The sequence below is a fragment of the Phodopus roborovskii genome, unplaced genomic scaffold (genome assembly GCF_943737965.1).
Source record: "Phodopus roborovskii unplaced genomic scaffold, PHOROB, whole genome shotgun sequence".
In the NCBI taxonomy this organism is placed as follows: Eukaryota; Metazoa; Chordata; class Mammalia; order Rodentia; family Cricetidae; genus Phodopus; species Phodopus roborovskii.
The window spans coordinates 15,976,005-15,997,910 of NW_026126585.1; the positions used below are offsets into that span (position 1 = coordinate 15,976,005).

The 21,906-nt window shown below is 51.6% G+C and overlaps 1 protein-coding gene across 1 annotated transcript in view; it reads right to left on the reverse strand.

Moving 5' to 3' along the window:
- The window catches only part of Nfasc (neurofascin), a 66,076-nt gene that overhangs the window by 25,577 nt on the left and 18,593 nt on the right, over positions 1 to 21,906 (reverse strand). Inside the window, exons 6-20 of the mRNA XM_051204180.1 lie at positions 19,529 to 19,640; positions 18,964 to 19,148; positions 17,736 to 17,867; positions 13,624 to 13,767; positions 12,866 to 12,977; positions 12,413 to 12,579; positions 11,906 to 12,053; positions 10,727 to 10,851; positions 9,667 to 9,711; positions 8,405 to 8,506; positions 7,952 to 8,149; positions 6,666 to 6,736; positions 5,242 to 5,464; positions 3,515 to 3,630; positions 957 to 1,161 (exon numbers count right to left, since the gene is read on the reverse strand). Of these exons, the coding sequence (XP_051060137.1) occupies positions 957 to 1,161; positions 3,515 to 3,630; positions 5,242 to 5,464; positions 6,666 to 6,736; positions 7,952 to 8,149; positions 8,405 to 8,506; positions 9,667 to 9,711; positions 10,727 to 10,851; positions 11,906 to 12,053; positions 12,413 to 12,579; positions 12,866 to 12,977; positions 13,624 to 13,767; positions 17,736 to 17,867; positions 18,964 to 19,148; positions 19,529 to 19,640 (2,085 nt within the window). The remainder of the gene's footprint in view (positions 1 to 956; positions 1,162 to 3,514; positions 3,631 to 5,241; positions 5,465 to 6,665; positions 6,737 to 7,951; positions 8,150 to 8,404; positions 8,507 to 9,666; positions 9,712 to 10,726; positions 10,852 to 11,905; positions 12,054 to 12,412; positions 12,580 to 12,865; positions 12,978 to 13,623; positions 13,768 to 17,735; positions 17,868 to 18,963; positions 19,149 to 19,528; positions 19,641 to 21,906) is intronic.

Sequence of the window (21,906 nt, forward strand, 5' to 3'; positions counted from 1 at the left end):
CCTGGCATGCAGTTTCACCTGGTACGGAGCCAAGGAGGCTCAGACATTGCTGTTGAAGTGGCAGAAGAAGTCAAATGAATTTTCCTTTAGCAACCACCTTGGAGTTGGCATACGTTAGGCTGCTTCAACCCTGCAAATAGACCTCCAGATCTTAGAGCCACTCCCAGGCAGGGAGCCAACCCTAACTGTCTTGTGGCAAGGGTGCAGTTCTCAGTCCCCAGCCAAGGGCTCGCAGCATCACTGGGTGCAGTAGCGGGCCCCAGCTTCTGGAATATGGGCTTTATGGGGGAGGAGAGAGAGAGAGAGACTCGGGACACAGCACCCGGAGGGTGGGAGTGATGGGAGAGGCTGATGATGGGAACCAAACTGAGGAAGGAGAGACAGGGATAAAGAAAACAAGAGGGAAGGACAAAGGAGAAGAGAAAGGAGGAAGAGAAGAAAAACGGGAAACAGTTAAGGAGGGAGGGAGGCAAAACAGAAGGCAAAGCTCGTGCCTAGTGGACAAAAGAGCCCATGGGAAACCGAGGGTAGAACAGAGCTTTGTAGCCATCTGGACCACAGGGTTAGAGCAAGCCGTGGACCCGCAGGAGGGCGGGGTGACACTTGGTTACTACTCTGTACACACAGGCCAACTCCCCATAAATTTCTTGAGGCCAAAGGGAAGCTCGTGCAGGTCTTGCTTGCTGGTACGCAGGACATCGAAGTGGCCGATGCATGTGTGGCCTTTGCCTCAGAGGAGGTGCTGGGGTTAGTCTATGCAGACTGGAACGCATTGGCACATCGAACGCATCTCTTGAGACACAAGTTTCCGTAAGGATGGGCCGCCTTGGCGGTGGTCATCAGCTCGCTGAGGTCATCCAGGCTGTCCGGGCCAAGCCATGCTGGAGCTGCTCCAGGCTCACCGGAGACACTACCCTCATCCTACCCCACCTTGAAGAGCTGCAGGTCGGACCTACCTCCTTCCGGGGTGGTGAATTCCTTGGTTTCACTGCGAGGTCCATCACCTCTCCCATTGACCACAACCATCTCCAGCTTGTAGTTACTGTAGGGGAACAGGCGAGCCACCACGCCCCTGGGGCGGTCACCAGGGAAGCTGGCCTGCTGTCTCTTCTGAGACACCCACAGGTTCTTCAGCAAGCTGCTTTCCCTCCAGTAGTAAGCCTTAGAGACAGAGGCAGGCTGGTGAGGGACCAGGCAGCAAGGCCAGGTTAGTGGTTAGTGGTGGTAGTGACTGGTCCTTCCTTTGTTTACTACAGTCTCCCAGTCCCAAATGACCTCATCCACCCCATACAGACTGGGGGGGGGGAGGGTGGGCAGCCTTATGGTCCTTACTCATTAAGCAACCGTGAATAGAGTGATGTTGAACATGAAAACAGGGGTGTGGTTTCACCCATTTTTGGAGCCATGCTACCTCTTTGGAGAATGTGTCCGAGCTGGGCAACTTGTTTCACAGAGAGTCCATGCCAGAACCACGAACGCGGATCAGGGGTGTTGGTGCTGAGAGCTGTGCCTGGTGTTTAACGACCACCTCGCTTTCAGTTGGATTAGTACAGTTTAGGGAGGCAGCAGGTGGTCATGCAAGGAGCAGGTTGTCCCAAACAGTTGGGGTATAAGTCTCTGAAGCCAAGCAATTTCTTTATGCATTGTTGAAGGCCTTTAGAGATGGCAGGCACATGTCCAAGTGAGTTGGGGTTCAGGGCTGCGCAGTAGCAGCTCTTGGATGGGAAGGGTGGCCTTGGAGGGTGGCAGAAGGACTTATTAGTGGTGGGTAAGAAGCCACAGGGCAACTTGTCACAGCAGTGTCACCGGGGGGAAGCGGTGAGGAAATCCAGACTTAATGGAGACTGGTAAGTACTTCCGCAAAGAGAAATCTCCAGTCCAGCAGGTTAAGGGTTAAAAAAGGTAACTGTTGGGGAGGAGCTAGATCAGGTGCACATGGCCTTCCTCTCTTTAGTTCACTGCCAAGTTAAGTTCATTTCCCAAGAAGGGGCTGACCCCTTCTGCCTGTCCCCAGCTGTCCACCAGCCAACTCTTGATGACCTCCGAAGTCACAGGCCCAGCGGTAACCCACGGCTGTGTCATGCCCGCTGCCAGCCAGCTGAAATGTGGCTACCTTCCCAAGGGAAAACCCAAACCGCTCCCAGGCTGAAAGCACAAGGGGCCAGGGCCTTCAGGGGCTGTGCTAGGTAGCAGAGTTGGCTGCGGAAGGCGGGGGCTGGGGGGGTGGGGGGCAGCTTATGCCTGTTCAGTGTTTCCCCTGTTAGTGTGGCTTTTCTGGAACCAGGCTGGGGAAGCAAACGGCTCAGCAGGGGCCTCTGAGGGAAAGGGGGTAGCTCAGAGGTGCTTCTGTGAGGCACACGGTGATACACGTGTTCGTTCATACATGTGTCCCAAACACATGTGTTCCACAGTGCCAGCACAAACCCAGCACCCTCCTAAGGAGCTCTAGCTGACTGACTGGGCCTTCAATACACACGTGTGCTCATATAGTCTTGAGCTGTGTGATACTCTGCCAGCAAGGGACTGTGTGTGATTGGACAGTGGTCCCATCGGATGATTTCACCTAGTGATGGTGGTGTAGCCATCATGATGTCATATTACACTGTGTGTGTGGTGGTGCTATGGAAACAGGCCGACTGGGCTGCCAATCACAAAATCATAGCAATACAATCGGACTGCTTGGTAACGGACATCACTAGGAAACTGGTTCATGCATTTATAATACTATCCTATGCTTTGTATTTACTCAATACTCCCCATCTGCCTTTGTAGTGCTGGGAATCGAACCCAGGTTCATGAATGTTAGGCGAGCACTCTACCACTGAGCTATGCCCCTAGGCCCTACTTTATACAGTTTTTGTTTCTTTTTTTAAAGATCTATTGATTTATTATGTATACAGTGTTCTGTCTTCACATATGCCTGCAGGCCAGCAGAGGGCACCAGATCTCATCACAGATGGTTGTGAGCCACCATGTGGTTGCTGGGAATTGAACTGAGGTCCTCTGGAAGAGCAGCCAGTGCTCTTAACCTCTGAGCCATCTCTCCAGCTCCCCTACTTTGTACTTGTTTTAAAAATCCTATTTAGAAAATGCAGCTTACTGTAAAACAGTTTTCACTGTTACATTGGCAACAGCCTCACGCACCTTAAGCTTGCTGTGTGTGTTGGCTGCAGTGAGCGGCCGTGCTGAGGAACTGGCTTATATCAACTAGGTTTGCCTCAGTATGCACCATGATGCTGGCACAATGACGCAATTGCCTAATGATGCATTTCTCAGAACACGCCCCTGTTGCTAGGTGAAACGTGAACATATGTATAATGTACACAGATAGATATATGTATGCAGAATACATTCCCCACTGGGTAATTTTGAATTCCAGAAATCATCTTGAATCGAGTTTAGATCCTGTGAGCATTCCTAGGACCCCTTCCAGATCCCCTACACACGCGGCTGCTGCCCCTTGCCCTGGTTAGTGAGCAGGTGGTTAGGTAGGGCTGAGGGCTGGCCTCCTCACTCGATATTCTCTGAGCTGGCCTTGGACCGTGTCAGAGTAGACCCGGTTCCACTGAAGGCTGATGGCTGTGCTGTTCATGACTCGGATTTTAACTTCAGTGGGTGCAGCTCTGGGATCTGCAATATGTAGGGACAGAGAGCTGGTTATACAGGCAAGGTTGGCTCTTGGGTCCTAAGGTCCCCTGTGATGTATTTGGACACTCTACTGCATACCGGGCACTCCAGTGACATCTCAGAACTAGAGGGTGACAATCCAGGTGAATAGAAAAATTATTTGTGATACTCAAGTGCTGGGGTCATCTGCCTTCCTTTCCATTCTCCAGCTGTCCCAACTGCTCTGTAGCCTAAGAGGCTGCTCTCTTTGCAGCTGAGTACATTTTCCCCAGGCTTCTAGAGGAGTCTGACCAACATGAGGTGCCAGAGTAAGAGCAGAGGGGGAGTGGACATTGCTTCCTCTGCGGGGCTGCGGGTTGACAGAGCTTTGCTCCTCTGCCCACAGCCACAGCCCCTCCCCCCAGGGCTGTACTCACAAGTGGTGGTGACTCACGTGTCCCCTGTCCCCTTTGAGGCTCAAAGGGAAATCACAGGTTGTGGCTATGCTCACGAGGCTCCGAGACCTCAGTATTTTCCTCTAATCCTCTTCTTCATATATTTTCAATGGCCAATTCTGAGTGTGCCAATAGAAACACTATTGACAGACAGGAGATGCCCCCAATTTTGATCAGAAAAGAAACATAGCTCTCCGACCCCTGCTCTGCAACCAAAACAAAGCTGCTGCAATGGTGGACAGGCCCAGGGTGGACAGGTGCAGTGGAAACTATGGTGATGCAGAATGCCCCAAATCACTGACTGGCAGCCCCCACTTGACTCGTGCAGGAAGTATCTTCCATTGTAGAGGTAGGACTGGGATAGGCCCCTCTGCTCATATCCAGTGGGCTGTACCCGTGACTGCTCCTGGACATGGCCCTCGCCGCATTCCTAGTCACCATCCTGGGACCACTGGCCTTACCTGGAGCCCAGTCTTGCCTTCCTTCTGAGCACCCACCAACCCTTCCATCTCTGTTCGGGTCAAATGCAGACCTGGCTGCTGAGTCTGGTTCACTCTATAATACCCTGCTTTGCCCAGGAGCTCTGGGACTGATGCGGATGTGCAGGCACAGAGACCAGGCACACACTTTCACATACAGATCTAGAATGTTCTGTTTGCCCAGACCCAGCTTCTTAAGAAAATCCAATTTCACGTTCAGTCCTGGAATGCCGGGAGATGGTGGGTCAGGAGGACTCTGGTCGGTTCTCTGTAGGCTTCACTGCCTATGGCCCCCTTGCCCTGAGTGTCTAGCCTGTACCCAGCCTCTTTGGAGCATCGAAATAGCTCGTTCAAACAGTAGTCCAGATCTCTTTCTCAGTGCCAGCAAGGCTTGGCAGTAAAGCAACCTGTCTGGGGACCCAGGGACCTGGGTTCTATTTTCAAGCTTGACCATTTGTTGTTGTACAGTCCTGGGCAGGGCTGTCTCTAGACTCAGTTCTTACAGCTGCCTCCTCCTGATGTTACCATGGCTACAAGTAACAGCCCTGCAGGGTAACAGTACTAGGCCACAGTAGGGTAGCTCTGTATCCTGGGAACTGGTTGTCCTCACACGACATCCTGAGTTTCTGAACCTGTGAGAGTGGCCGCGCGTGTTTGGCACCGAGGACCCTGTTGGGGAAGGGAAGGGGGCCGATACTCACAATCTTCTCCTGAGTACCCAATGATGGTGTCAGGCTCGGGACCCTTCCCAAAGTCGTTTTCAGCCTGGACTCGGATCTCATAGGGTACGTAGACAGGGGTCTGTCCCACCACATAGCGAGAGCCCCACACTGTGACGTTGTTCCAAGTCTCTCGGGTCTCCCTCCGTCGCCACTTGACAATGTAGCGCAGGTTGGGGCCAAAAGCAGAGGTAGCATTCATGGGCTGTGCAGGGAGAGAGACAGACAGACAGGCAGACAGGGTGGACAGAGCGTTGGTAAAGCCACCCACAGCTTGCCCCCTCCATCTGTGCCAGACACTCTACCCAGGCTTGCCTGCCACCAGCCAGCTCCTTTCCAGTACAGGGGATGGTACTCTGCCTTTGCTGAGTCCCCAACGAGCCTAAAAACCCAGGAACTCTGTAGCACCCAGATTTTCTATGACAAATACGTTCCCCAGAGACTTAATCACTTTGGCTGTAAGCACCACCCACACCGCAGGTGCACAGGGAACAGATGCTTTAGTTAGGGCAAACCTCCTTCTAAGATAGAAGGATCTGGGAGTCGAAGTCTGACAGGCACGATCTCCAGTCGGAGAGAGGACCCTGGTCTCCTGCTGAGGAGCTAAAAATTCCAGAACTGACCTCACTCTACCAAACCTACATGACTTGAACCCATTCATTCACCCTGAGGACCTGGCTCAGGAAGCAGGCTGCCAGAGCTGGCCACACAGAGCTACAGGCCAGCTGTCCAGAAGTCAAGTTCAAGTTCAGCCCAGAGCTGTTGGCCAAGGATGATGGCCCGCCAGGCTTCAGAGTGATAGGGCTGGTGGTGACTCTGAGGAGCACATCCCTGACTTTAGAGACCCTTTAGAGACCACATTTTCAGCTTTTAGGGGTGGTTTAGAAGAAGTCAGTTTCTAAACATAATCCAGTTTTAATTTGGAAAGTGTAGTCAGGGAGCCAGGGTGAAGAGGGAAGCTGACAGTCCTAGCCTGAAGGGAATCACTCAGCCCAGGCTGTAGGAAGGACCTGGACTCCGTAATGGCCCCGGTGCCTCCGGCAACCCACTGCGCAGAGCTGGCACATGTCAAGCTCAGCACTGGTGTTTTGCATGTCTCTCTTTCCTAGAGCCCGACTCCCCCCTTCGACATCAGACCGTTTATTGTGGTGGCTTTCACAGTGAATTTTGCCAGACTGGCAGTCTGTAGGGTTGGATGACCTCTGCTCACATGTCTGCTCTGAACTCCTGCTCCTAGGCACTTGTCCTGTTTGGCTTCTGATTGCTCAGCTCTGAGACTAGTTTGGTTCTCCGAGGACAGCGGTCCCAATCAGTTATATAGTCTGGAACATACTATGGCCCCAGGGAGTAAGGAATGGGGGCTCCTGGGTGCCTGCTGCGAGGGTGGGGCAGGGAGGTGCTCTTACCGTCCACGTGATCTCCATATTGTTCTTTCTTGTCCCCTCTCCCTTCACGTCACTGGGGTTGGACTCGGGGGCTGGAACCCAAACAGATAAAGCTGAAGTCAAACTTGAGCCTGACCAGGCACCCACCCATTTGCTTCCCACCAATTGTCCCCTTATGCACTCTGGCTCTTCCCAGCTTCCAACTTTATTTCTCCCGTGCACGATACATCTTCCTAGCTAAGGTTTGAACCCTCCAAAGTAAACCTAATTAATTTCTTTTAAATTTAATCCTCTACCAGGAAGCACACATCTACAAACCTTTCTGCATCTCAGTAGCCATTGTGCTAACTCCATGTGTTGTATGTACCCTTCACAGATCATCCGCTAGTATGTCTTGTGACATGCTATGCTGGCTTATCCTGGTAGTTAATGTTCTGGGGCAAGCATGTCTACCTCCATGAGCTGGTGTGATCCCATAAGCTTAAACCTTATCCTAGTGTGCGAGGGAGAGAAATCCGACACAACACCAGATTATCTATTTTTATGTGTGCCTCTGCCACAGCTCTGCCCCTGCGAGCAGATAATAAAGAATCATTACCAGTAATAAAAATGACAGTTAAGATTTATTGTGTGCTTATTACGTGACAGGCACCACAGTCAGTGTCTGGCGTGTACTTTCCTTTTTTCTTTCATGTACATCTGTGTGTGCATGTGTGTGGAGGCCAGGGCTCAATACTGGTTGTCGTCTTGATCACTCTCCACCTTGGTTTTTGAGCCAGGGTCTCTCACTGTCCCTGGAACTCGGGGATTCGGTTCCACCCCACTTCCCCAGTGCGGAGCCTACAGACGAGTATAGTGAGATATTCACATTTCACGTGGGGACTGAAGGTCCGATTGAGGCCCTCATACTCCACAGCAAACATTTGGTCCCAAGACACATTTTCTTCTTTAATGATTTTAAAACATTGCATGTATTTATGTACTTAGCGTGTATATGTGTGGGTTCACACGTGCTACAGTGCATGTGTGAAGACCACGGGGCAACGTCGGGGAGTCAGTCATCTCCACCCACCATTTGGGTAGCTGGGATCAAACTCAGGTTTATCAGACTTGGCACCTGGTGCCTGTACCCCAGCTGTCTCTCCAGCTTTTCCAAGTGGCAGTCCTCACCATAGCCGAGGTATGTGTTACTATAAGGCGAGGAAGCCAGGTCTCAGACAGGCAAGTAAGTAACTTGTGGGAGTTCCCAGGGCCGGGAGCTGGGTAAACTCAGGGTAAACGCGGGCACCCGGGGCTCAGCTACTCACGTGCGCCACTGGTTCTGTAGCGCTCAGACGGAAGGCTGGGGTGGCTGCTCCCGACCTCGTTGACGGCGATGACTCGGAACTGGTAGTTGACATACGGGGACAGATGGAGCACGGCTGAGTTGACACTGCCTGGGAACTTGGAGTGGTCATGCCAGACCCCTGGTTGGAACTGGTCCTCTTCAAACTGGATGACGTAGTCTGGGTGGACAAGGAGGACAGGAGGACAGGGCTGTTTTGGGAGCCACAAAGTCCTGCTTTAGAAGCGCGTCCTTCTTGGCTTCCGTTCACATTTATCATCTCCCCAAGACAGACAGTGGCATGTGAAGAAGTCTTCCCAAGGTATGGGATGAGGCAGGAATGGGAACACACATGGGGGTGGGGGTGGGGGGATCATCCAAAGCTGTTTTGCTACCAGCTCTCTCTGGCTGTAGAGTACAGGGGCCCCGGGCTGACCTGTGATGGGGCTGTTGTTATCATCCCCTGGAATCCAGGTCAGCCTCACACTCCTCTCAGCCAGGTCAGTGAGTTCCAGGTCCCTGGGTCGGTCTGGCCGTCCTGGCAGCAGAGGAAAAAGATGCCACTCTGAGCTCCTGAGTGAGAGCCAGTCCCCTTCCTTGGGATAGGTGGCACTAGAGCTGGACAGCCCTGAGGGGCTCGGCTCAATACTGCCAGCAGATCAAACCCCAACCTACCCTGGAGGGCCAGTGCAGGGACCACCCCATTCCCTCCAGGAGATAAGGAAGAACCAAGAATCCCAAAGACCGTGGAACAAGGCAGGGCAGAGGGAACAGGGGCCAAGTCATCCTGATTCTTCGGATCTTTTAGAACACGTGCTTTGGGGAGGTATGGGGCTTCATCTCATTTCTCGCGATTACGGCTTGTTTCTCTGGCTGCCAGGGCTCTGAGGACCAGAGCCCAGAAGGACTCTGCCGTGCTGAGCAGAGCAGGTAGATGAGAAAGTGGAGAACGTTGCTAAGAATCCATCGGGAGAGACTTGGTTTGGATTAAGTGAGGGAGGAGAACAGTGGGGGCCAGAGGTGTCCACACAGGAGTAAGGGAAATGCCTTTTTATGGGGTGGTGGTGGTTTCTATTGTCCTGGCTTTGGAAGAGAGTCATCCAGCCATAGAATGCAGGTAGACAAATTCCCCCCACATCTTACCTCCCTGAACCAGCTATTTCCATCATTTGGCTGGTACTGGGAGGACCTAGACTGTGAGTCACTAAGTTCACGTGTCTGTGTGTGTGTGTGTGTGTGTGTGTGTGTGTGTATGTGTATGGGTGTGCGCACGCGTGTGTGTGCGCGCGCGCGTGTGTGAGTTGGAGGAGGGAGTACATATAGATGTGTGGCGGTCTATAAACTGGTGAGCCTGTACAGGAAAATCTGAGGAAGCAGCCTTCCTGACTGGCCATGAGGTACTTCTGAGGTGTAGTGATGGGCAGACAGCAGGAGCCTCAAACGAGGGCTAAGTGGGGTGGAAGGGAAGGAGATAAATGGTGGTCCAGACTTCTGAATCCAGCCTGTAGAAGGAGCCCAGGGCAGGGTTGTGACAAGGTCCAGAGATGCAGGTGACTGTGGGTGCCTGAGGGCCAGGGGTCACATGTGGGGCAGGTGGAGCGTTGTCCACCAGCTTGCAATGTGTAGTCTTCTCATGAGACACATTCCTCCTCAAGATTCTACCCCTGGACAGCAGAGCCCCTGATTAGTACAAATTACCTTTGGGCAGGGCAGCCAAACGGTTAGTTGGAGTGGCCTGATCAGCTGCAACAGTAAGACGGGTTATCCAGGTTAGCAGGTTATCTGGGTTAAAGGTTCTAGAAGGATGGCAATGGATAGATGAGGCTTTTGAATCTGTCCCCTCCCTTCCACGGACAGTCCCTCCTTCCAGCTGACCATGAGCTAGAGTAGGGTCTCTGGCTTCTTCCTGTCCAGATATATTAACACATCTGGGTCCATCATGGCCAGTGAGTGTGGCCTCCACTGCAGAAGTTCAGAGAGGGAACAGGACAAACGTGACAGCAGAGGACCTGCGTCACTGGGAAGGGGTAGCCTCCCTCCCTTCTGTTTAGGATGGCTTGGTATTTGCAGTCCAGCCTGGACATGTGGACAAGGAAAGGGGGCATCATTTTGTTCAGTGAAAGGCACAGTGTGAGCAGCATGGGAGGAAGTGTTGGAAGCACACACACACACACACACACACACACACACACACACCCACCACATACACACATACCATATATATACCACACACATGTACACACAAAATACACACACACACCACATACACACACACCACATATACACCACACACACACATACAACATGTACATACCAAACATACACACACACACATATCAAATACACACACACCAAACACATATGCACACCACACACACACACACATATACACACATACCACACCACACTTCACACACCACATTTACAAAACACACACAAACACACACACCCATCTTGGCCTAGCATTGCTTCTGGGTGGCTTTAGTCGACTTGGCGATGTGGAGAGGTAGCTGTAAGAGAGCAGGAGAGGCAGAAGTTGCTCTCTTCCATTTCACACCTTTCAGCTGGGGTCGGGAGGTCAAGGACCTCCCACAGGTCTTAGAGTGGCAGCCTCCTAATCCAGAGACCTGAAGAGGTCACCACGCCTGACTGCCTCTCACTAGGCATTGCCCTGGGGACCACCCAGTGCTCACAGCTACCATGGGCTGCTGGGAAGCGGGGGAGGGGTGTTGGTGCTGATGTGGATGGTAGCCATTACCTAGAACAGTGAGGTAGGCCTTGGCCAGGTCTTGGTCCAGCTCGGTGCTGGCCATGCACGTGTAACTGCCTTGGTCCCGCTCTGCCACGCCAAAGATGGTCAGGGAGTCATCTTCCTTCTTCATCCTGCAAGGTGCCAGGCTGAGGTTGGAAGGAGGGTGGCTCCCATACTGGGCGTGGCTGCTACCTTCTTCCCGAAAGGGGATGGTGAAAAGGAAAATAAAGGAGAAGGCAGGGCCAGGCGAGAGCCAGGGCTCCTGTGAGGGGTGTGACTGCACGTAGGAGAGAGAGTGGATGCTCCTCAGCATCCACACTGCATTCATCTCTGAGCCTTTCCCAAATTAGGGTACCGTTACCCCGACACACCCAAGACAGGCGGGTGTTACTGTTGCTTCTCTTCCCCTACCCGTGTTTTGTTCTGTGTGACAGTTTTGGTGCTCTGCCCCTGGGCTCCCCTGACCTGAGTCCTCCAGGGGACAGGGGGAGGGGCATCCCATAGTGATACAAGATTGTAGAAGAACTATTAGTACCAGTGGGTGCTGGCTGCCCATGCACACAGGCAGGGTGCATCCCTGCATGAAGCTGGGCGAGACTGGGAATGGATGGTGCCTTACTGCCTACAAGAGAGATAGATAGCAAAGAGAGCCCCAGGAAGGGAGGTAGGAATCAGCGGTCCTCAATCCTAAGCGTACATCAAGAAGAACCCAGGGGACCTTTCAATGCCATCAGCACCGGAATCCTACCCTTACGCAAATAAAGTCCGAATTGGTGTGGGAGGTACAGATGGGCACCATCAAAGCAAAGCACCCAGATCTAGGAGCTGAGAATCATCAGGCATTGCGCTGGGGCCAGACCTGCCCTCTACTGGCAGGCAGGGGCACTACAAGCAGAGCTGGAAGGCTTGGAGGGTGGAATGCAGAAGAGATGAAGGGAAGGCGGGGGGGGGTGGAGGGAGGAAGAAAGAAAATGAGATATAAATTAGGGGAGGAAGAAAAGCGAGAGAAAGGATGAGGAAGCAAGAAGATGGGAGAGGAAGGGTGGATGCTGGGGTTGCCCCTGAGGAAAGGGTCACTAAGGCCATCATCCCTCCTAGGAGCTCCCGCGTTGCATGCGTGACACTGAAAGCAAGATCAGACTTCCTCCTAGGTGTGCTCCCGGGATGGAGATGGAGAGCAGAAACCTGTTTCCAATGTACAGCGGCTCATCGTCCTTCAGCCAGGAGACCGTGAGCTTCAGGGACGGGTCATGCTTCACGCGACACTCCAACTGCACCGTAGTGCCCCTCTTCACCACCTGGTCCTCGGGCATCCTGTAGATCCTGGTGGGGTCTGTGAGGACAATCGGAAAGCTGGCATGGACCCCTCTTCTGCCCACCAGCCCCAGTGTGGCCATGAAGTGTGGCACGCCCAACCCTGAGGTGTCCATCAAAGTGCAACTAGCTGTAAGAATGGTGAGGAGTTCCTGCGTGTGTGTGGTAACCAAAGTCCCCAAATGGTTCTCTGGCTCAGACATCCACGATGGGAGTGGTGGTGAGGAGAAAGAGGTGATGTTCTGGATCGGGCTGCTAGGCTGCCCCAGTGTTCCCAGCAGACCCCAGGCAGGGGCATTTCCTATTGCACCTGTGGATAGCTGTGAGCATAGTTTTCTTGCCCCGCCTGAACTCTCACCTGTGAACCCCCTTGCTTACCTTTGACCTCTAGGCGGACTTGATTCTCAGCTTTGCCCAGGATGTTGGTGGCCACACAGGTGTAGATGCCTTGGTCCTCTTTGCGGATCATCTTGATTTCCAGACTGCCGTTTTCGTAGACGTGGTAGTTTCCACCATCCAGGTTGCTCCCTTGCCCATTCTTAAACCTCACAATAGAGCAGCGAACACAGCATACTGAGAAAGGACTGGCCCAAGGGAGTTAGGAAGCAGCAGAGTCCGCGGCTGGGTAGGGGTTTGGGGGGGGGCATGAGGTAGACACATGGAGTCCTGAGTTTTGCAGGCTCTGCCCATAGCCGCTAGCTGCCCCTTCTCTGAACAACACGGGCGTTCACCCAGATGGCTGGCTTTGACTGTTTAAGGATCCCTATAGGGCAGATGGCAGCAAAAAGGCAAATGACTCCTGCTGGGGAGACCTGGTTTCCTGGGACTTACCATCGGAGTGTTGGAATGGGAGAGCCGAAGAATGGACAGTCCAGCCGTGTCCGATTGTAAAGGATCACCCTGATGAGCTGGTTCCGGGGAGACAGCATCCGAGGGGGCACATCTGAAATTCCAGAGGGCCGATTCACCAATACGGGTGTGGAGCACAACCCTTCCCCTTCCTCCCAGCTGTCTCCGCAATATGTTTCCCCCTACAGCAGCTTTCCAGACACCTAGGTACCCTTATCCACCCCTTCCTTTTACAAGCCTCGTCTAAGGGGAACTGTCCAGCCTACAGCCCCTGGGGTCCAGGTGTCCCAAGATCATTACAAACGCTGCCCAACACATTTGTAGACCACAGTCATGTTACAATGTCAAAGGGTTACGATGTCCTTGATGTAAGGTTTAGATGAGGAGGGAGTATATTGATCCATCTGCCTGTCCACCATCTGCCCCGCATTCAAGCTAGCATCTGCAAAGGGTTTCCCCAAATTATCTCACAGGTTTTGGAGTTGATCCTCCACAGCCCTGAGGCATCTTGTATCTCCTTGCTCAAGGAGTGTGGCAACCATGCTCAGAAGCCCTTCCTTCCCAGCTTTTCTGATGGAATGGTCCCTATGATCCTCTGATTTGGTGGAGTGCAAACCCCACCTCCCCAAGCCCTTCCAGCATGCCCAGGCTCCAGAGAATGAAATGTACCTAATGGCATCACTATACTCCAGGAAGACCCCACTGCTAATGGGCAGAGACTGCTTTGAGGGCATGCTCACCCAGCACACTGACGAAGGCATTGGCCAGCAGGTAGCCATGCTCGTTGGATGTGTTACACTGGTACACCGCCCTGCTGCTGATCTGAGTGTCCCGGAAGATGATAGTATCTCCAGCCACCTCACGGTTGGGGTTCGGTGGTGCGGCTACAGGGTCCAAAAAAGAGGTTTTCCATAAGAAATGGGACCAGACGGACTGAGGGGTATGCAGGGCTCCTGGACAGGGTCCCAAATAGGCTAAGAGTTCTGTGGAAGAGGCAGCTGGGTGGACCCAGGTAGACCCAGCTTCCAGATTCAGCACTGCCGAACCATGTGACCTGGGTCCTCTGGGAGTTTGTTTCTCAATCCATCATCTGGCCAGAATCTGAATCTTTGCCTTATCCAAGCAATAGCTGGGCAGCTGTGGTTGAGGATATGAGCTATGGAAAAAGACTAACTTTGAAAATGGGAATCTAACTACATCTCCTGTCAGCACTTCAGACCCTGGTCTGTGGGACAACCCCATCACTTTATGGAGTCTTGTGACAATATCCTGAGACTTTCCACACAGGGGTAAAGGGAATAGTGGAAGGCCAAGAAATACTGTTAATTGTTTTGACTCAACTTATTTAGTTAATTAATTTTCTGAGGACAGGGTCTTGCTATGTAGCTCTTGCTGGCCTTGAACTTACCACGAAGCTCAGACTAGCCTTAAACTCATGGCAATCCTCCTGCCTTAACCTCCTTGGGATTACAGACATGAGTCAGTCATTATGCCAGGTATTCACCCATTATGGTTTTAACCCAGTGTGTATTGACAAGAACACAACAACGTCCAAGTAGCCAAAACCCACCGTCTTCCCATTCTCTGGGCAGAACCTATCTCACAAAAAGCTGCCCACCAGACAAAGCTTCGTGCTTATAAAAAGGTCTTCTTAAGAAAAGTGGCCTACATAGAGAGGGCATTCTTGCCTATAGTTCTCCCGGTATTGCTGGCTTTGGCGAGCTGTAGGCCCTGCCCATATGTCCCTCTGGGACTTGGGACAAATGAAGCAATACATATGTTCTGGGGTGCGTCATTCCTATCTTCCCCATAAGAAGGAAGCAGTGAGCGGAGGGAATGAGAAGGGGCTATAAAACAGAAACTTTCCAGAACCGCAAAGAACAACCACTCTTCTTATTTGTGACCACTGGACATATCTGGACTTGGAAGCAAATGCTTTGGCTTGATGGGACTGTGGGTTCCCTGGGGATTGCTTAGACCTGCAAGGGAAGCAGGAGTCTGGCCCTATGGCGCCACTCAACAGATAGAGAATCTGGGGACTCAGCAGACGGTAAACGAAGGCACGGTCGGTGTCCTGCTCATCTACTCAGCACAAAGGCACCTGGGGAGTGGCACCACCCACCTGGACGCCAAGCCTGGCCGATTTCACGGGCACAATTTCCCTGCCAGTCACTTCTCTTAGGCACTCCCCGCAGAGGTTGGGAGAAGACCTCAGGGCTGAGCTTCAGCCTGGGCCTGGGCCACATCTCCAGCACAGGTGCTATCAAGTGCAGCATCACTGCCTGCTTCCCCGAAAGTCTATAAGGAGGGCTGTGGCCACATCGCTGCTCATGGTGGGGTAGGGAGTCCCTGGGGACAGCGACGGATTCAGTGTCAGCCGGTGCAAGGCCTCTGCAGTCCAATGGGCAGCTCTCAGCTCCCCCCAGCCACCATGGCCTCTGCAGTCCTCACCTGCTGTGTTTGCCAGGGCACAGACACATCACCTAGCAGACTGCCTCCCCTCTTGGCCTGTGTCTGCTTCTCCTCCCGTTCCTTTCCTTTTCTTGACTATCTTAAAAATGAGTTCTCTAGGGCTGGAGAGGTGGCTCAGAGGTTAAGAGCAATGACTGTTCTTCCAGAGGTCCTGAGTTCAATTCCCAGCAACCACATGGTGGCTCACAACCATCTGTAATGAGATCTGGTGCCCTCTGCTAGAATGCAGACATACATGCATACAAAATACTGTATACACAATAAATAAATAAATCTTTAAAAAAAAAAATGAGTTCTCTACTTAGCACATGAACATCATGGGGCACTATTCTCGTGTATGCATGCCAATGAACTTTGATCATGTTGCCCCCTAGCTACGCACCCCCCCCAGCTACGCGCCCCCCAGCTACGCGCCCCCCAGCTACGTGCCCATCTCCCTCCCCCCCTCCCCCCCCCGCTCCTCTTGTTTCTCTCCGCACGGCCTCTTTTCTGTTTGCATGCCACCCATACTTGCGTTTAGTTATCCAACCATGTGAGAGTTTTGTCCTCCTACCTCCCCCCTCTTCCGTCTAAATCACTCTCTCCCCTTTTACAGACTTCTATTTCTGTGTCGTTGATGTGTGTATGCATGTACATATTCATATTCAAGCCCAGATCCCACACATGAGGAAACATGGAACTCCTGTCTGAGTCCGGCTTGTTTCACTTAACACGATGCGAGCCGGTGGTCTTCTTTGAAGCACCATTGTGTCTGTGTGCCGCGTTATTCTCTATCCGTTCACCAGTGAAGGAGGTGTGCCCCTGGAGAGGTGGCTTTGAGGTCTCATATCTGCTCAAGATACCACCCAGTGAGGTAGACTGTTGCCTGCAATCAACATGTAGTACTTCTAACTCCTCCAGCACCATGATGATTGGGGACTAAACCTCTGAAACTGTAAGCCGCTCCAAATTAATTGTTCCTCCTTTGTAAGAGTTGCCATGTGTCTCATCACAGCAATAGAAGCCCTACCCAAGACATGTGCCTTTTGTTTCTGTCTTGTCTTGTTGCTCTGAGGCTTCAAGAACTATTGTGAACATGAAAGCAGACAAACTTATAGTAGAGATACTTTCAGTTCTCCACTCTCTATGTTTTATAGGTTTGTTGCAATATAGACTTTATTCTGTGGAGGTCTGTTCTTTCTATTCCCGGTTTCTTCAGGAAACCTTATCATGAGGAGTGTTGGGCTTTGTCAAAAGCCTTTTCTGCATTGGGTGAGGTGACCTGTGCCTTCCGTCCATATGTCTATTTATCTGCTGTCTTACAGCTACTGATTTATACATGTTGAGTCAACTTTCCACATCCCAGCAAGGTTAGATAGAAGAAAATAAAAAGGAGTACAGGAGATTGTTGTGAAGGGGAAGAGGAAAGAAAAAGAGATTAAATGAAGATCACCAATGAAAAAGTCTGAAAAGAGAATGAGGTAGGCGTAAGGAAGGAATAAAACATAACATAAAAGACTTGCTGTGGCATTGAGGACACTACTTGGTTAGTAAATTGCTTGCTTTGATCTCAGATCATATGTAAAAGTGCCAGACACCGCGAGTATGTTTATAATCCCAGAACGGTAGAGGCAGAGACAGGTGCCTCACTGGCTCCCTGCCTGGCCAGCCTACTCCACTTGGCAAACTCTAGGCCAGTGAAAGACAAAAAACCAAGATAATGGCTCCTGATGAATAACACGCAAAGTTGTGCTCTAGCCTTTATCTGCAGGCACACACACACACACACACAGAGCATTTATTTGAAAACTAAGACGAAGTCAAGTAAAAATGTAATGAAAAAGAAAAAGGGGTAATAAAAAGGAAATATCAACAATGAAAAATGCATAAATGCAAGTAGTTAAAGAAAGGTAAGAAGAATAGAATATTAAAACACAAAAAGTTAAAAAAATAAACTGCAATAAATAAAACACTAAAAGTGCAGCAAAAAAAAAAAAAAAAAAAAAAAAGAAAAGAAATTTTCCCCAAACCACTTGATGGGGAAGTTCTCCCTCATATTCAACTGCAGTTATTCATGTTGTCACAGCCCCAGCCCCATCCGTGGTTAATGACAATAGATGGGTCTTTTCACTTCCTGAGCCCCACCCACCACTCAGAGACAGTGCTCAGACTCTAAACTGGGCAGAGTTATTGGGCAGAAAGCAAAGGCTGAGAAAGCTACAAAGAAGCAGAGATCCCTAAACATAGGGACACACCCACAGGCTCTAGGCTATTTATCCTCCCTTCTCTCAGAAAAAGAAGGAAGGCACTCTCTACCTCTGGGCTGCCATTCATTTCCTTCACCATTGACCAACCAACAAAACCTCTGGAGGGCAGAGGGGACAAATGGAGTCAGACTTACATTGCAAAGGCTCTCCGTTCACCATCCACTGGACAGTTGGCTTCGGGTTCCCATTGGCTCGGCATACCAGCCTCCCATCTTCACCAGGAGCCAGGATCAGGTTTTTGGGTTCGTCCAGCCAGTATGGAGCAGCTGAAAGTCAAGGCAGGCGGATGTAGATGGCGCAGGCTAGGCACGAGAAGCCAGGTGGGCTCCTGCGTGAGGGTGAACCCCAAATACCAGCCCTTATCTTTTACCCCCAGGGCGATGGCTCAGCCCAGCCTGCAGGTTGCTGCTTAGCCTAACCCATGGAGCAGAGTCGGCTTATTAGATTTTCCCAACAGGCTCTTAAAACATGGGGATGCTGGCACTCATCTCTACACCTACTGCCTGTCAAGGGACTGAGTGGCTGAAGCTCTGAGAGGCCATAGGCATTGATGGAGCCCTTGGTCGCATCCTTCAGGACTCCATTGTTGTAAGAACAGAGGTCTAAGAAATATCTGAACTATTTTCTTTTAGGCACTGAACTTTAGTCAGAGCAGGTCTTGGCCCTTCACCCTTTTTCATTATTTGGACAATTTTGTGAACATGTGGATTTTTCTGAGAAAAGAAACTTTTGGATTAAAACCTCAAACATCGTGTTATTCACCAAAAAAAAAAAAAAAGGATGAGAGCCCACTTGTGCGTGTAGGGTGCTGAAGGCAAGGTCATAAGATCAGTCACCTGTATGCTGAGAAAGTTCCTGTACTCAGCCCTCAACCTCCCACTGTGCATGAAATCCTGGGCTGGGAAGTGATTCACATAGCCCATCACACAGCCAGGACCCACAATGACAGGAGCTCTAGTATCCCAACCCCTGCTCGGGTGGACTGTGCCTGCTTTGAGGGAAGGGAAGCAGCTTAAAAATAAAGACGTGGTCCATGATGATCCCCATCCTTTAGAAGAAGCACAGTGCCATGCATTCAACACAGACAGCACAGGCTAAGACGGCACGTCACAGATGGGATTCCAAAGTGAAGAAAAAGCTCTGGAAGGAATGTCACTTGCAGAGAGCGAGCGATCAGAGCTGGGCAAACATTAAGGCATGTCCTTTTCTCAGCAGACATGCCCACGAGTGCATATAGTCACACATTCAGGGGTGACACCACCATGTCCCCACTCCCTCTGCCTCCTCGCCACAGAGGGAAGGTTGTCATGTTTGTGTTTAAGGCTGGCAACATAATCATAATGAGAAATACACACAACGTACCCTTTACTCTCACCGAGATCGTGTGCCGGATGCTGCCCATCTTGTTGGAGGCCAGGCAGAAATACTCCCCAGAGTCTTCTTCAGAGACATTGGTGATGCGCAGAGCCTTGTTAAAGTTCTCAAACTTGGTCTTGTCAGACGGGAGGTCCCCACCTTTCTTGTACCATGCAATGTCTGGTGTTGGGCTGGTAAAGGGACCAAGCAGGAGACAAAGGGCTCATTATAGAATGCAGCCCTTGTCTGCTAGAGAGCCTGACACCCAGCTATCCTAAAAGGGGACTTGGGCCCAGGAGGGAGGTGCATACCCTCTAAAAGCTGGGCTTTCCTACACAGAGGAGGCTGTTTGGCCACAGGGTCTCCATGGGAAGACAGAGCTAAGATTCCACATGATCAGCATGCCCAGCCATTGCCTTCGCTCTTTTTCCAAAGCGGGGACAGTCATAGTGAGATGCAGGTGACAGACATATAGTGTGCTGCTTGCTTTCCTTTCCCTGTGTACCGGTGTGGATTGATGCCCACCCATCCTCCAGGAACAGGGATAGAAGATGGTGCAGACTGTACGTACACCCCAGAGGCAATGCACTCCAGCAACAGGTCCATGCCACGGAGTACCATCTGACTGCTCGAGGTGCCCTGGGGATACATGAAGCTAGGCGTTCTTTCAGCAACTCCTCGGGCTGAAACAGGACAGAGCAAACTTCCGTGAGCCTCCTCCCCTGGCATGCCAGAACTGCTGGGTTAGAGAGAATGGTTCTCATGCCCCTCTCTTGGTTCCTTCCAGCCCACCCAAGCCACCACCCCCCGGATCTGGGCATCTTTATGAGGTGTGTTGGGAAGCTTGGGGTCTCCACCCCATCAGATCATGTTTGTAACCAGCTCCAGGTTCTGTAGAGAAGAGCCCAGAAACTCTTCCCTTCCCTTGGGACAGGGAGGGGGTCGTCAAGCAGTGAGATGTCCACTCTCTGTCAACTGTGTTGGGACAGAGGCAGGTCATTCAGCGTCAGTCTATCCTCTCCAGATAGGTACACTGGAGAAAGGAAAAGCATAGACTGGGGGCAACCTGCTCTTTGGGGCCCTGGCAAGGAGCTGGGATGAAGCATGCGGGGAGAATTGTTAATGGCATAAGGACGCATGAAGAGAACTGAGGAGAGATGCCCGGAAAGCTCTCTGGGGCCATGCCCACTCTGCCTCCTAACTCTTGACTCGCTGCATGAGGGGTGGGAGTGGCTTGGGTGGGAGGGATATGGCAGCCAAGGTGGGGGAGGTGGCCAACATTCAACTAGGCTGACAGCTCCCACATCGGTTGGAGAGGCTAGGTAGTCCACACAAGGATGCTATCATCAGCCTGTTCCCTGTGGAAGGAGCCATGGCAATCAGGTGCACCCATGGAGAATGGACCTCATCTTGTCCAAGGCTTACTTCTTTCCTATACTCTTTGTATAGCTCTAGAGAAACAGGTAAAAGGAAAATCAAAGATTTCCAACCAGAAACCCCAAGTCAAAAGGGAAGCTGGAGGAGGCATTACTGCTTAAAGATACTCGAGGACTGAAGGATCACTGTATGATGAGACTGCCGTGGGTCTTGGGCTCAGCCAGCCAAGTGGGAAGTAAGGGAAAGGCAGAGATGCCGGGAGCTAGGAGCCTTTGGAGATGCCTGGAGTGGGTACAAGGGCATGCTTCTGGGTTTAACAGGGGGAGGACTGGCTGGTGGGGGATCCGAACTTGTGCTTCTTATGGGAGCTGGCTGTATCTGCAGGTGTCTGGCTGGGTCAGGGATCCCCTGTCCTGGGGATGCTCAGCTTCTCTTCATTAGATTGGGAACCCTCTCACTGAGTTGACCTGTCTTTTATCTTTCCGTCAGGGGAAGAAAGGTTAAAACATATACTGGCTATCGGCACAATACAATGCATGACACATGACACATGACACATGTTCAGTCAATACTTGGGGGGGGGAAACAAATTAAAGGGGGGAGAAGAAACGAAAAAGGAGGGAACAATTTATCCCCCATGCTGTCTGTAGCTGTCCTTATCTGTCACAGCACACACACACACACACACACACACACACACAGAGTAGCAGCAACTGCAGGGTTAATTCATTAAGCGATTAGTTGATTACTGTCTACACCTGTGGACCTAGCAGCACCCAGCTCACAGTACCCAGGAAACAGCAGCTTCCTTCCACCCTCACCACGAAGTCACCAGAAACAGTCAAGAAAACACGGCACGGGCACCAGACTGTTAGGGAGAGAGATTCCAGAGCAGGAGGTTCATATTAAGTACATGAGTCTGTCCAGAGTTGTGAACCCCACGACGAGGCGGAAAAGATCCCAGCTCAGTCATCACACTCACGCCACACAAGACAGTCTGCAGGAGGCAGCCTGTGACCCTCCCCACACTTAGCTCACCCATGGCGTGCAGCAGAAAACCCAGGGTCAGGAAACAATAAGGGTGCGTAGCAGGAAGGTTAGTGGAGAGCCTGCTCTGGGCACCACGGCATGCTGGAATGTGACCGTAGCAAAGCTACATTTGCAGGATGTGGGCTGTCGGCCCACAGAGGTGTCTTAGGGAGGAAGCAGCCACTGGAAGGGAGAATGGAATGAAAGACTACCCTGTAAGGCGGAGGCAGCCATCACCACTCAGTGTGGACCTGACAGGGGCCAAGGCTGGGACTGCATAGTCTACAGCACCAGCATGTCGAATCCTCACGACACATCCTGTGTTTTATTTAGCAGAGGGCACTGAGTTTCTATGACGTTAACAGGCTTGCCCAAGCTCACAAGTTCACTCTGCTTTGGATTCTGAGATGCGCTTGTGAGGTTATTTCAAACTGACTCTGTCTGAAGCCGGAGATGCCACTTGTCCCCATTTCTGACAGACAATTTCAGAATAGATTTCTAATAACCCCAGCCAAAGAAACTCAAAATCCAAAGGTCGAGAGG